A 14,632-nucleotide genomic window follows, 5' to 3' on the forward strand; every position below is an offset into this window, starting at 1 on the left:
CCTGGAACCCTCACGTTGCTGGCACGACCACTCTACCAACCGAGCTGTACATAACATGCTGGAAAGGTGAGAAGATTAGGCAGTTAAACTCGGATGCATTTTATGATAACTGATAATAAAAGAATGTAGAGTGTATGAAGCACACATGCAAGATTAAAATCCCATATGAATTAGCACTGCACAAGCACATGAGATCTGCACAAGCAGTTGGGAAAAACATCAGCAAAACAACAGTTTATATAATTATTTACTTGTTTATTTTTTACATTGGGAATTTGCAGAGACAATTCCCATTAATACTTGGAAAATGCATTGACATTGCCTTAGAGAATAATTTAATATATGTACTTTTTAAAGGTTAAATTGACTAATAATACCTATAAAAAACAATCGTTGACATACAGAGTCTTGTATGTTTTCCCATAGCCTATACACAATTTCCAAAGTAAATGGGTTCAATTTGCAACAAGTACACCGCTTTAAATCAGGTTTAAATTGAACTTTTCACTTACAGTTGTCATATACACCAGTGGTCCCCAACCTTTTTGTAACTGCGGACCGGTCAACGCTTGAAAATTTGTCCCACGGACCAGGGGGCAAATGAGTGTGAATGAGTGTAAATGGGGGAGGGAGGTTTTTTGGGTTGGTGCACTAATTGTAAGTGTATCTTGGGTTTTTTATGTTGATTTAATTTTTCCATTCCGGAAAAATGGAGATGGAGATTTCAAGTTCCAACAGGACTTGGCGCCTGCACACAGCGCAAAATCTACCCGTGCCTGGTTTACGGACCATGGTATTTCTGTTCTAAATTGGCCCGCCAACTCCCCTGACCTTAGCCCCATAGAAAATCTGTGGGGTATTGTGAAAAGGAAGATGCAGAATGCCAGACCCAAAAACGCAGAAGAGTTGAAGGCCACTATCAGAGCAACCTGGGCTCTCATAACACCTGAGCAGTGCCAGAAACTCATCGACTCCATGCCACGCCGCATTAACGCAGTAATTGAGGCAAAAGGAGCTCCAACCAAGTATTGAGTATTGTACATGCTCATATTTTTCATTTTCATACTTTTCAGTTGGCCAACATTTCTAAAAATCCCTTTTTTGTATTAGCCTTAAGTAATATTCTAATTTTGTGACACACAGAATTTTGGATTTTCATTTGTTGCCACTTCAAATCATCAAAATTAAATGAAATAAACATTTGAATGCATCAGTCTGTGTGCAATGAATAAATATAATGTACAAGTTACACCTTTTGAATGCAATTACTGAAATAAATCACGTTTTTCAAAATATTCTAATTTACTGGCTTTTACCTGTATATGTATATATATATATATATATATATATATATATATATATATATATATATATATATATATATATATATATATATATATATATATATATATATATATATATATATATATATATATATACTGTATAACAAAGTGCAAAGCCATAGGCTCACACAAGCTCAGTAAATAATTTAAATTTGGAACACAGCATCATCGTTATCACAGCTTTTTGGTTGTTAGAGGTAGGGTGTTTTAACGTAGAGTTCTAATTCTTTTTTGCCATGTGCACTGTTCTAGAATGTTCGTTTTATTCCACTGTTCGTGAGGCCCGCGAGAACCAGGAAATCTCGCGATTTTTGGACAGCGGGCTCGTCGACGTCATCTAGTTAACGGTTTATGTTTCAGTAATCTTCTTGAGCTCTACAACTAGTTCACTCTGTTGTCCATATCATAGTCCGACGGAGGCGATAAAGTGCACGCACAGTGACGATGTAAGTGTTGTTTACTTGGTAGGCGTCCTTGCTTACTACGCTTCGTATTTGAGTGTGCATTGCGGGTTAGTTAGCTAATGTTGCTAACACATGATTTAGCCACATCAGTGAGTTGATAGTTAAACGGACATTATATCCCCTCAATGAATGAACAGCCGTTCTAAAGTGCATTGTCTATGACCGTATCCCCCCACTAAAATGCCTTTAAAGCTGTGTTTTGAGAGTGGTGTGACCTATTTTTAATCGTTAACTCATTAGCTAAGGTCAAGCTAGCACACCAAAAGCATGGTGTCACGATTAGCTAGTAGCTCTAATATTTTCATTGAGTGAAAACAATTACTATACAAATATTCAGTCTCATTGAAATGCCTTGTTGCATAGGTGTCGCTTTTTGGGTAATAATATTATTGGTATGATATATACTAGTACAGTGGTTCTTAAAAGTTTTGTAACAAAGTACTACCTCAGGAAAAAACGTTGCTCTCCAACAGTAGCGTAGTAGGCCTAAGCATTCATTAAAACAAGGCAGAGGTTTGATTTGTATTTAATATTTTGGACACTGTAACATTACACAGATTTTAAACAGTAACACTGTGGTAGAATATAGGAAAATAAAATGCTGTACTTTAATAAAATTATTCTTTGACATACCACTAAATGGAGCCTGCGTTTGTGAATGACTGTACTAGTATTTAGTTAAATGTATAAGGATATGGTAAATTAATAACTGGACTAACAGCGTGCTACCGGCAAGTTATTTGAAATATAAATATGCACCATACGCTACCATTATTTGATATACCTGCATCATCTACAGCAATTGTTTTCGCTGCGTGGCTTAGTCAGACTGCCACAAGAGAAAATACTTTATATTATTCTCTTTGTGCAGGAAGTTAGAGATGGGACATATGGCTCTTTGAAGAGAGACAGATCTTCATGAACTATTTCTATCAAAGAGCTGTTCAAACGTCTGGCTCATTGTTTTATTAATTTCAAGTGTTACCTAAGAGTTATTGTGTAGAGATATAAGGAAATAACTTAAAAAGTACACTACATTCACTAACTCTGTTACAAAAGAAGTCAGTTTGAATGTTAATTATAGAGAACATTCAAACCCTTTATTTATTGAATCAAAAATACCAAAATTCACCAATATATAGTGAATTTGCAAATAGATAAAATTATGTACAAAGAAAACTATAACCTGCTACCTAAGAATGTACAGCAATTCTTCTCAACAAAAGAGGAGAAATATAACCTCAGAGAAAAATGTAATGTAAAACAATTGTATGCACGTGTATCACTTAAGACCTTTAGTATATCAATATGTGAAACTTTATGGAATGGATAAGCAAATACGTCAAAGTACTAATATGATCATGTTTAAGGAACTGTTCAAACTCAAGTGTTACAAGTACAAAAAAGAGTCATAATAAATATTTAGAACTTCTGTGATTTACAACTTACATCACTATTAAAAGAAATATAATATTTATGCAGTAAATTGTTTACAAATTGAGACCAGGAAGTGAATAAAGGTGTTAGTAATTGCTATGAAACGGAAAATAATTAAATAAGCTCTGCTTCTTCCTACTGCTTTTCGAACAATGAAAAACTAAACTGGAAAATGTGATGTAAGATTTGACTCGTTTCTGAACGTCACATCTCGACGCCTCATACTGTACTTTGAAAACCCTTGATGTAAAGAGGTTAATTAGAGGTAATTTTTTCTAACAATCTTTACAAAGATAATGTTCATTGTCAGTGAGTATATTAATGTTCTCACAAACATAACAATAGAGTGAAGTAAAGTTAAATACTGTAATTATATTTTGTATAGTACAGTATGTATGGCCAGTTGATGCGTCTTGTCTTTGTTTGTGTGCAACATGTAGGCAGCCTGCAGCAGCTAAGTGGTATGACAGACGGGACTTTGTCTTCATAGAGTTCTGCGTGGAGGACAGTAAAGACCTGCATGTACATTTTGACAAGTCCAAGCTTGACTTCAAGTGAGTGACTTGTATAAAATTTATGTACCTGAGATCAATAGTTCTTGTGTTAAGAACATCAAATTTTGGTATGAGTAGTCCTGATTTTGCTTGATTTCTTTCGCGTGCAGCTGTGTAAGTGGAACAAGCGACATCAAAAATCAGAATACGGTGGACCTTTATGGGGAGATTGACCCCAAAGTGAGTTTGTCACATGTATTGTACTTCCCGGTATGTGTTACAGATTTTAAATAATTCCAAGTATTTGTTTCATACAGGAATCCAAACACAGGCGCACAGACAGGTCTGTGTTGTGTTGTTTACGAAAGGCAGAGCCTGGGAAAGCGTGGCCTCGACTTACCAAAGACAAAACAAGGGTAACAATTGGCAACTTTGGAAATATTTCACAATAATTGTCGTAACTCTGAGGTGAGGCACAGTCCTTTCCAGAATGCTGGGCCACCTCTGATTTGTTTTGATTGTGGATCCGTTTTTCCCCAGAGTAAATAATGGCAACCTTTAGATAATATTGGTCACCCTTTTTTAAGTAGCCTTTTAACATTTTTGACAGTTGTAAAGCGTAAAAGTAAGTTAACTACTGCTAGTAGTAAAAGGAAAATCACTACACACTTACCGGCTTTACTTTCCTCAGTTTGGTGCGGTCCGGTCCGTTCTTTACTTGAAAGTTGTACCACAGGGAACTACAACAATAAATGCATGACAAGACAACCTAACAAAAAACAACAAAATATAATGAGGGGGCTCCTGAATATAATTTGTAGCTCTGGCTTTTGGGCAGGGTAAAGGTAAATATAATGATTTTAATTTACCGTATTTTCCGGACTATAGAGCGCACCGGGATATAAGCCGCACACACCAAATTTTAAAAGAAAAAATAGTTTTTCCGTATATTACCTGCACCGGACTGTAAGCTGTAGATATATATGTTGCGAAATGAGTTATTTACACAGTAAGACTCTGTAAATGTTAATTTATTTATTATTTATCAGCTGAACAGACTCAATAACTCCACGGTGAGGTATTGGTGAATTTACTGAGGAATTTGTGAAACTGAAACAATACAAAAAGAATGGTGTTGTTAGTTAATACTAACACTGACACTCGTAAACGTGGTAGCATATTAGCTAACTATGCTAGCGTCATTACATTACGATAGCGCTTACAAATACGCACGAAAACTCCCCTACAGACCTCACACATGGGACGGTTTAATAAGTATAAACAGTTTTAGTTATACTGTAAAACATACCAACGTTGCTTGGAGTGATGAATGAAAAATCAATACGAGTAAAAACGTTATGGACGGCTAAAAGACTGACAGTCACTCTACTTCCTGTTGAAAGCAACATCGGTAAATGGAAGGACACTGCAGCACCTGCAGTGAGTGTCCAAAAGATGGCGCCATAGTACAAACAATAAAAAACCCTATGGTGTTTTTGGTTCTTCTTTTTTAAAGTGTTTTTATTATGTCCGTAAGCGAAGAAAAATCCATAAATTACCTGCAGGGTTCAAAGTGTAGAAAAGTAACCATGTAAAAAGTAGGGGCTTATAGTTCGGAATTTACGGTACATTCAACAAACTTCTTGTGGTCTAGATCAGTGTTTCTTAAACATTGGGCCGCAAGTGCCCCCCCCGTGAGGGCCACCAAAAATATATTTTTCTGCGGCCCATACACAGCTGTAATTTAGTTGTAATACATTTTTCCACCACTTTTGGCAGTAACGACATGCATCCATTTTCTACCGCTTGTCCCTCTTGGGATTGCGGTGGTGCTGGGCAATATCAAACAAACAGAAGAAGTCTGTTAACAAGCTATTTTCTTAAATTTTTTTCTTTTTCCCAGTTTGGGTTTTTGAAGTTTTTTGTTGCACAGATATGGGTTCAGATGATAAGATGTTGTGGTTTGTAAAGCCCTTTAGGCAAATGTGATTAAGGGTTGTATAAATAAATTGTGATGAATTGATTGTTCCATCTAATGCACAAGCATGCTGAAATCCTTCGTTGTTGACATTTATAATAAAAAGTGGTGTACTTATATCCATCAGTAGACTCATAGCGCTAAATACTAAAACGTGGCTGACTGGATGGAAACACAGTCAAAGGGGTCTTAGTCTCAAGGAGGGCTGCGGCACAAAAATTAGACCGCCCACAAAATGGCGCATTCTGAAGAGACAGTCAGAAAGCAGCTTGAAGATGGTCTGTTAAACCAAATCAATGCTAAATTTTGACCAAAGCACCACAATTACATGTTATGTAGACCACAAAATAGTAGGGCAGCACGATTCAGAGAAAAAACCTAATTGCGTTTTTCTCTTAAAAATTGAGATTGCGATTAAAATGTTGCTTTTAGACTGTTAATCAACATATTTGTTTCCCAAGGTGCCACACATTAGAACAATATGCAATAATTTACTTAAAAATGTTTGGCTTTCTGCTGACAGATTTAGAGCTTTTGTTTACATCATGCTCCTAAATTGAAGAACCAACCGATAAAAACTATACAGTGATTATAATGTAATGTAATCATAATTTTGTACAGGTGGCTGGGACCACCTCTTCATTACTGGACATTACCAAAGGCGTTCCACAAGGCTCAGTGCTGGGGCCCATTTTATTTTCTATCTACATAAATAATCTTTGTAATAATTTGTCAAATGCAATGTACCATTTTTATGCAGACGACACCATTATTTATATTGCTGTTCAACCTCCATCACTCAGGCTTTTGAGTTTTTACAAGCTGCTTTTGATGTCATCCAGGCTCGCTTATTTGATCTTAAATTGGTTTTAAATACAGATAAAAGCAAGGTAATGGTTTTCTCTCATTCAAGGGTGCTACTGGAAAATATTCCAAATATTGTAACATCAAATGGAAACCCTATAGAGCAGGTCTTAAATTACAAGTACTTGGGTTTTACTCTTGATCAGGAGCTTTCATTTGAAGCCCATATTAACAACTTGGTCTCTAAGCTTAGGATAAAGCTTGGTTTCTTTTTTAGAAATAAAAACTGCTTCTCTCTTAAAGTAAGAAAGAAATTGGTGACAGCAACTATCTTGCCTGTAATTGATTATGGAGACGTGCTTTATTTTAGTGCTTCATCTAAATGCCTCCAGTCCTTGGACACTGTTTTTCACTCAGCACTAAGATTTGTTACTGGCTGTCGTAGTCTCACCCACCATTGTCAACTGTATATGAAGTCAGACTTATCTTCATTGAGTGCACGCAGGTACACACATTGGCTGACTTTAATTTATAAGGCTCTTTTAGGTTTAATACCTCCATACTTGTGTACTCTGTTACAAAGAAAAAGCAGCTCTTACGCATTACGTTCTAACAATTTGTATGTTTTAACTGTTCCTCATGTACGGACTGAATTTGGCAAAAGAGCTTTTGGCATTGCTGCCCCTATGGCATGGAATGAATTGCAGACGAAACTGAAACTTACAGAACTACTTCCATTTGGAGCCTTCCCTTCTGTCCTGAGGGACAAACAGCGAGAGACGTTTGCACAGTGCCTGTGTTTTTAAAGATGTAAATCTCTGTTGTTTTACAGTTCTCTTATGTATTTACAATGTATGTCTTAATGTATTTATTTTGAAACTGCTCTGTGACATGTGCTGTTGACCTCTTGGCCAGGTCACCCTTGTGAAAGAGATCTTGATCTCAATGGGTTTTCTTATCTGGTTAAATAAAGGTTCTATAATATAATAATAATAAATAATGCAAGTAACTATTCAGAAGGATATACATGTTTTTGTCATTACAGTAGTATTGTTTACCACTGTAATTGGAAGGTAACATTGTTATACTCAAATAAACAAACAAAAGAAAAAAATAAAATGGACTCATTTCTGTAAGCAAATATTTAGCTTAAATATTGAACATCTTCAAGTGCCTTTTTATTTCCGAGTTGAAAAAACAAAGTCGTACTTTGTCCTTTCGTTTGTTTAATTGCCATCATCATCATTGTGTTAATGGTATTCTCGCTCGTTCGTCCGTGTGGATGGGCGTGTATTGCCTATCCGATTTGTATATTACTACGAGACATTGGGTGTGGTAATCATGTTTTTTTTCCTCCTAATTTTGGTTACTTTGCGGAACTTCTTACTGGCGAGTCACGAATAGGGAGGCTGTCTGTTTCTTTCCTGTGTGTTTGTAAATGAGAGATCTTGCTTTCCGCCCAGCGAAACGGAGATTGTGAATGACTGTAAAGAGGGCTCAGTGCGTTCAGTTAATTGTACTGTTAAATAAACAAGCTCAGGTGCTGAGAGCAATGCACAGAGTGAGACCTCTTTCTCCCTGTTTGAAGCGAGAGACGAACAAACGAAGGCGAAAAAACTCTGATTGGCAAACATGGCTGTCACTCAAATGCCAGTGATGGCAGAGAACCATAGTTGGGCCGCAGCGGTACACATTTGTGATACACTTGTCAACCACTTGTGGCAGCAATGCGTTATTTGACTCAGAGCCGTGGTATAAATAGATTATAGACAACTAAACCACATGTACCATGTTGGAGACCAAGGACGTGTACGGCTATGGCCGGATGCATGCATTTGAGTCGTTCTGACATTCATTTTATTTACGATATAAACCAAAACAATAATTCTAATTATAGGTCTAAACATACTCTAGCTCGTAAACTTACAATAAAATATGTTGGGGTTTTTTTTTCATTAAAGTATAATTTTGCGGCCATATATATCACTATAGTGCACTCCGCCACTATAGTGATGCAGTGTTTAGTTACCAGCGGGCTTCTAACATGCTCCCGCTGGTGCAATGAATGTCAGAAAGTACAGAAAGACCCAAAAAAACAACTTATTATCCTAATTTTGTCAAAATCCTCATTAGCTTTGGAGCAACAATTACTGACAATTTATGACTTATGTCAACTCTCAGATTTATTTTGTCTTCTGCTTCTTTGATAGAGCAACTGTATCAGTGTGGATTTCAATAACTGGAAAGACTGGGAAGATGACTCAGATGAGGACTTAAACAGTTTTGATAAGTTCTCAGAGGTAAGTCGATTACAAAACTGGTACTAAATAAAAGTATACATTTTCAAAAATAATTGCTAATGATTTTTTTCACTTGGTTAACATGTTTTCTGCTCTTGAATTTAATTCCGCATTGTATCCATACAGCTTGTATGCAGCTATCGATTATCAAGTAATTGAATAAAACAAGGGAAAATAATTGAAATAAACAAAGATTTTTCTGATCAATTTTTTTATTCTTATAAATGCACAGGACATTGAAGTTTGCACTTTTACCACAGGAGCATCGCTTTATATTATATTTAAAAAGAAACTATTTTTTTTACAGTTACAACTCATTAAGATTAACATATACAGTAAACGAGACACTAAAATGCTGTTTGAATCAAACATTTGTTATGCAAGTCAAACATAAAATAAACTTTTACTTATTTTTTTGCTGTTTTTAAAGCAAAATGTCACCATGTTTCAGCACGATGTCAGTCTTTCAAATTATCACAAAACCTTTGACAGCGTCTCTCGTTTTCTCTCTCGTTTTTCTTCAAGCTATCCCCCCCACACACACAGACACGTGCACAGAGGCCACATCAGTGGCAGCCTGAGCTACATCACCAACAGGTGCACTGCTCTATTGAAGCAGTCTTGTGTTTATTTTACTCTTTAAATCAATTATTGAAATGACAAAATACAAATCGATGAATCATTTCAGCCAACTCCATAGTGACATTTCTCAAAATAAATAGTAGTGATGAAATGCTGCATTTACGGACACCATAATTCCGAATTTCAGAACCCCATCAGTACAGGATACAGTGTCCACTGTTAGTATTTTATTGATTGGCTTGTTTAGCTGCGTCTTATATATAGCTTGTATTGGAATTTGCACAGCACTTTTGGGCAATAAGCGCTGTTTTAACATTGGGCTATTAAAAGAAATAAACCTTAACTCTGTCGTGATCTGGTACTATATAAATGCTACAGTATGTACGGTAGGGTAGACACTCACTGTGTTTTGTCTTGTTCATGTATTCAGATGATGAACAACATGGGAGGAGATGACCTCCCTGACTTAGATTGTGCTGATGATGAGGTAGGCTTTTAATACACACAATCATATATAGGTCAGCACACATCCATGTTAAGATGTATACAATTTGCCAGCAGTTTTAATTTGAATTTTAGTTTTAGAAAAATAAATTTTTGTTGTCTCCTGCAGCACGGGTCCGCAGACAGCGACGATGAAAGTAAGTGATGTTTTATTAATAGATAATTGTATTACATCTAATAAAATATTATATACTGAACATTACATACAGTGGGATCTTGATTTTCATACACTCCAGTTTTAATATTAGGTTTTAAGCAAACAATTTCGTAAAAATATGTTTGGCTATTTCTTCGTTGACTAAGTACAAATAAACACACGTTTGTGAGTCAATCGCTGTGCTTTATTTAATTTTTTTCATTGAGTACAACTGCAAAACAAGCCACCATGGAGCCAAATAAAATCCCACCTTACAGTAATAGTCCAATCAAAGTCAATGAAAGCCTTAGAGTTTGTGTTGCCAGAGGGTCACTGAACGCACCAGACTGCAACGGTAAGTCTAGCCAAACTAGTTTTGTAGATGACGTGATCTTGCATCGACACCTTGATGGCAGGGATGGAATTCTCCTGCTAAAACAACTACAAGCGCTGCTTGAGGTCCGCCACTTTCAGGGTTCCCACAGATCCTTAACAAATCTTTAAAGTCAGTGAATTCACAAATCTAAAAACAATGCACCTGGCATGTAATGTACCCTCTAAGCTGTGCACATGTGCACACCTACTCAGTGGCCTAGTGGTCAGAGTGTCCGCCCTGAGATCGGTAGGTTGTGAGTTGAAACCCCGGCCGAGTCATACCAAAGACTATACAAATGGGACCCATTACCTCCCTGCTTGACACTCTGCATCAAGGGTTGGAATTGGGGGTTAAATCACCAAAAATGGTTCCCGGGCGCGGCCACCGCTGCTGCTCACTGCTCCCCTCACCTCCCAGGGGGTGAACAAGGGGATGGGTCAAATGCAGAGGACACATTTCACCACACCTATTGTGTGTGTGTGTGTGACAATCATTGGTACTTTGACTTAAATTAACGGTTAAAGAAATTCCAACCAGAATCACTAGAGCTGGATCTGCTTATTACTCAGCTTCTAAAACTTGTAGATCATCCTCTGTGTATTCAGGCTCAAAAATAGAAAGTTCTGGATCATCATTTGTCCCAAAGTAGTCACTGGAACCCATGAAGTCTGCCATGATTAATAGTAGTTGTTGCTGAAGCAAATAGCAAACGCTGCAACGCGATTGTAAATGATAGGCAATATTCCCAAAAAAGTGCAGTTTTCCTTTAAGCTTGTGAGCCAAGTTGTAAAAGGTATGACAGACAAAAAGTATGTGTGTACATTGTCTGAAAATGTGTACAATGTCAGGAACCTCACTATGCACTACACAGCTCATGAAAAAACTTTTTTTTCAGTGTTAGTGTTTTTTAAAAGCTGTGTAGATGTTTCTTATAACCGCTGTCTGCGTTCTTGAAAATAACAAGAGTACCAGCACTTTGATAAAGAAGCTGAGAAACGCTATTAAATTGAAGTCACACAGTACAAAGTATGGAGGTGGCGTGTGTGGCTCTTCCCTCCTCCCTCCTCCCTCTCTGTGCATCACTATCAAGAGTCTTCAATTAAGGTAAAAGTGATGCTAAATGTTCATTTGTCCATTTCTTTCATCATTTATGTGCATTTTTTGTGTATAATTATTGTAGATGTGTGTAGAAAGGATTCATTTATTTTTTTCAACTGTTTCCCCTGGTAAAAACGCTTAGTTTTTGTACGACTGTCGGGTTACTAACGAAAACTGAGGCACCACTGTTTTTGTTGGCAACATGCATTCTAAAAGCATGTGCGATGTAGCAACATGACATTCTTGAATTGTATTTTATTTAGTAATTGTTTTCTCAGAACAGCCTTTACTTGGGAGATGTAAAATAAAGGGCCGCTATTAACTCGCCTATTTTTTTATGTGTTGCCTAGAAATGCCTGACCTTGAGTAGATCTACTGGAGTGGTAAAACGTGAAGATGGAAGTCGGCTGCAAGTTGACAGCAGTCATCTTCTGGAAAAGAAAGCTTGTTTGTGCAGTTTCCAAAGCAAAGGATGAAGGCGATGAAGACATGCACACGTCTTCTCCACATGGACAACTGTGTTCCAATCCAAATGTTCTGACTGTAAAAAATGTGCCGGTGTCTTACCCCCCCACCTCCCTTTTTTGTTCTGTGTATTGTGATTTCTACAAAGCCAGATTTGTTTTGCGCCTAAAAAGACAAACCCCCCCCCTTTTGTAATGAAAATTGCACTTATTTTGTTTGATTACAAAAAAGAGGAATGTTTTTAATTGTATATCAACATGTACGAAGATTTAACATTTGAATGCATTTCAGCCAGTGAAGTAAAGAATGATGTCATGTGTTGAGAACGGTACAGTCCAACTTGTGTACAAAATGTTGTGTAGCAAATGCAACAAAAACACTTCTTCCAGAGGCATTCTAAGGTAAAGACATTGATTCTATACCAAGCCTTGTGCAGGTGATTGATGTGTTTCCCTCCCAAAAACAAAACACTAAAACTACACTTTGGAAGGTGTGTGGTTGATCAAAAATGTGTTTAGCATCATTTGTACTTGACTGTTGGCTCAAAATTTCTAATAAACTTTGTTCACTCTGGTCAACGTCAGTCTCCGAGAGTTCTTCATCCGCTATAAATCGATGGATAATACGTATAATACAGAATATTTTCTATCTCAAGGCCTTGACAGCACAATGGAAAGGAAAATAGTCAATACTGATTTCTAGGGGTTATTAAAAAAAATAGATTTCCATCAGAATCACAATATTTATTCCGACTTTTAATCAAATCAGAATTTTCAAAAATGTATAAAAAATTTTAAAACAAAGTTTTTAGGCCATCTCCAAGCTTACTGTGTATAGGCCATACTTCAGCGACTAAAGGAGGTATTGAAACCTGCTTTGAAAAGGTTTTAATACACCAAATAATACATTAGGAGAATCTGAGACTTTATTCTGAATCGAATTGTCACACCAAGAATCTGAATCGAATGGTGAGGTGCCCAAAGATTCCCACCTCTACCAATGACTAGTTTGAGTGGGTCAAGTTGTATAATGCAGGTGTCAGCGCGGGGTAGGAAACTCCAATGCAAGCACCTTTTAAACCCCCCCCCCCTCTTGTAAAACTAAACTGGGGCTTAAACCCACAACAGATGGCTTTGTTGGGGTGGAGATGCACAAGCTAACAACTAACAACTAACAAGATGCCTGCATGGAAAAGAAGTATGAAAAATGCTCCTTGTGATAATTTGCGCAATTTAAAATAATATGTAGGTAATATCCTGCAAGTAAAAGAATTGAAGTAAATGCATTGTTACGACAATAAGGCCAAGATAAACACGATAGAGAAAGCAGCAGAAACTGTTGCTGCCAGCATTTTATGAGCAGACAAAGCCTCACTGAGCTCAGCACAATCCTTTCAAAACGGCCTCTCATCGGGCGCCCATCGAGCTGCCCCGGTCAGCACGACGCTCCAGTGCGGACGTTCAATACCCGCGCCCCACTCTCCCCTTTTTTCCTCTACGCCCGTGGATTTTACAGCGCTTTATCCAGCCTGAGCCTGCAACGCTGTCCCGACACACAATGTAAAAAGTCTGCCTAATCACTTCTGATGCCACACCGTGCATTTTACCAGCACCCAGAAGCTAAAGCTCAACTTTTATGTTGTTTATGATGCACAGGCCGTCAGCTAAATAAACACTTTGTGTCACATTCAATGACTCGTTTCACACTGAATGTAATAACTTTTTTTCCCAAGTAATTGAGTTGAAACCATGCACAGCTTAACTCGGCCTTGCTGAGCTGCACTGTGCAACAGTCTGCATTTATTGTTGCTGCAAAGCAACAATAAAATGTCTTTTTAGGGTTTCCATTTATACGTTTAATTGTTTGCACTTTTAAAAACTGTATATGTGACATATTGTAGTTTAAAAGTAGGACTTAAAATGTGCTTCTTGTGTGTAAATTCCAATAAATATAATAAATACTTAGTAACAGCGTTAAAAAAACCTTTATGCTTATTCTTATGGAAAAGCGGCCAGCAGCATTTATTTGAAAAAAGTTTTTCTTGTAGATAACTTTCTATTTTTGTAGATTTTTTAGTCAACTTAAAAATAATATATATGCTTTAATTTGTATTACTCATTTAAAAAAAAAAAATACAAATGAACGATTTTTTTTAAGGATAAAGAAAATATATCAATATTTAGTTTTATGATTACTTTCTATTGCTTATTTGTAGAAACATTGTCGAAATTGAATTGATTAAACAATTTTTTTTTATTGAAACAAATCAATAATTTTGTGAAATGTATGTTTTTAATTTTATTATTACAAATTTATTTTTTTTTAATATTAAAATATTTAGATTTATCTTTTACTCGTTCACTTATTTGTATTAAAAATTTAATTGAAAAAGATTTTCTTTTTAATAATTTTTGTAGATTTTTTGTCAACTTCAAAAGTACATATTTTTGCATTTTTATTATTCAGTGAAAAAATACAAAACATTTAAATGCATGCTTTTTAAAAGATAAAGAAAATCTATCAAATGCTAAGAGTTTATATTTTTTCTTACGCTTATTTGTATGTAAATTGGGTGGAATTTAACGATTTTTCTTTATATTTTATAAGCAAAGCATGTTTGTACGGTTTTATTCTGTCAACTTAAAAAAGTA

The 14,632-nt window shown here is 36.3% G+C and overlaps 1 protein-coding gene across 2 annotated transcripts; it reads left to right on the top strand.

Moving 5' to 3' along the window:
* Nucleotides 1-1,632: 1,632 nt before the first annotated feature.
* LOC133653512 (prostaglandin E synthase 3-like) lies at nt 1,633-12,564 on the top strand. Of its 2 annotated transcripts, XM_062052867.1 has the most exons (9): nt 1,633-1,789; nt 3,685-3,798; nt 3,909-3,978; nt 4,056-4,154; nt 8,731-8,820; nt 9,346-9,417; nt 9,833-9,889; nt 10,016-10,043; nt 11,867-12,564. In XM_062052867.1, coding segments are annotated over exons 1-9 (552 nt in total). In that variant the 5' UTR covers nt 1,633-1,787; the 3' UTR covers nt 11,887-12,564. The 2 variants fall into 2 exon arrangements, with proteins under 2 accessions (XP_061908851.1, XP_061908852.1); XM_062052868.1 differs by lacking the exon at nt 9,346-9,417.
* Nucleotides 12,565-14,632: the final 2,068 nt, after the last annotated feature.

This window comes from Entelurus aequoreus, linkage group LG07 (assembly GCF_033978785.1).
Source record: "Entelurus aequoreus isolate RoL-2023_Sb linkage group LG07, RoL_Eaeq_v1.1, whole genome shotgun sequence".
Lineage (NCBI taxonomy): Eukaryota > Metazoa > Chordata > Actinopteri > Syngnathiformes > Syngnathidae > Entelurus > Entelurus aequoreus.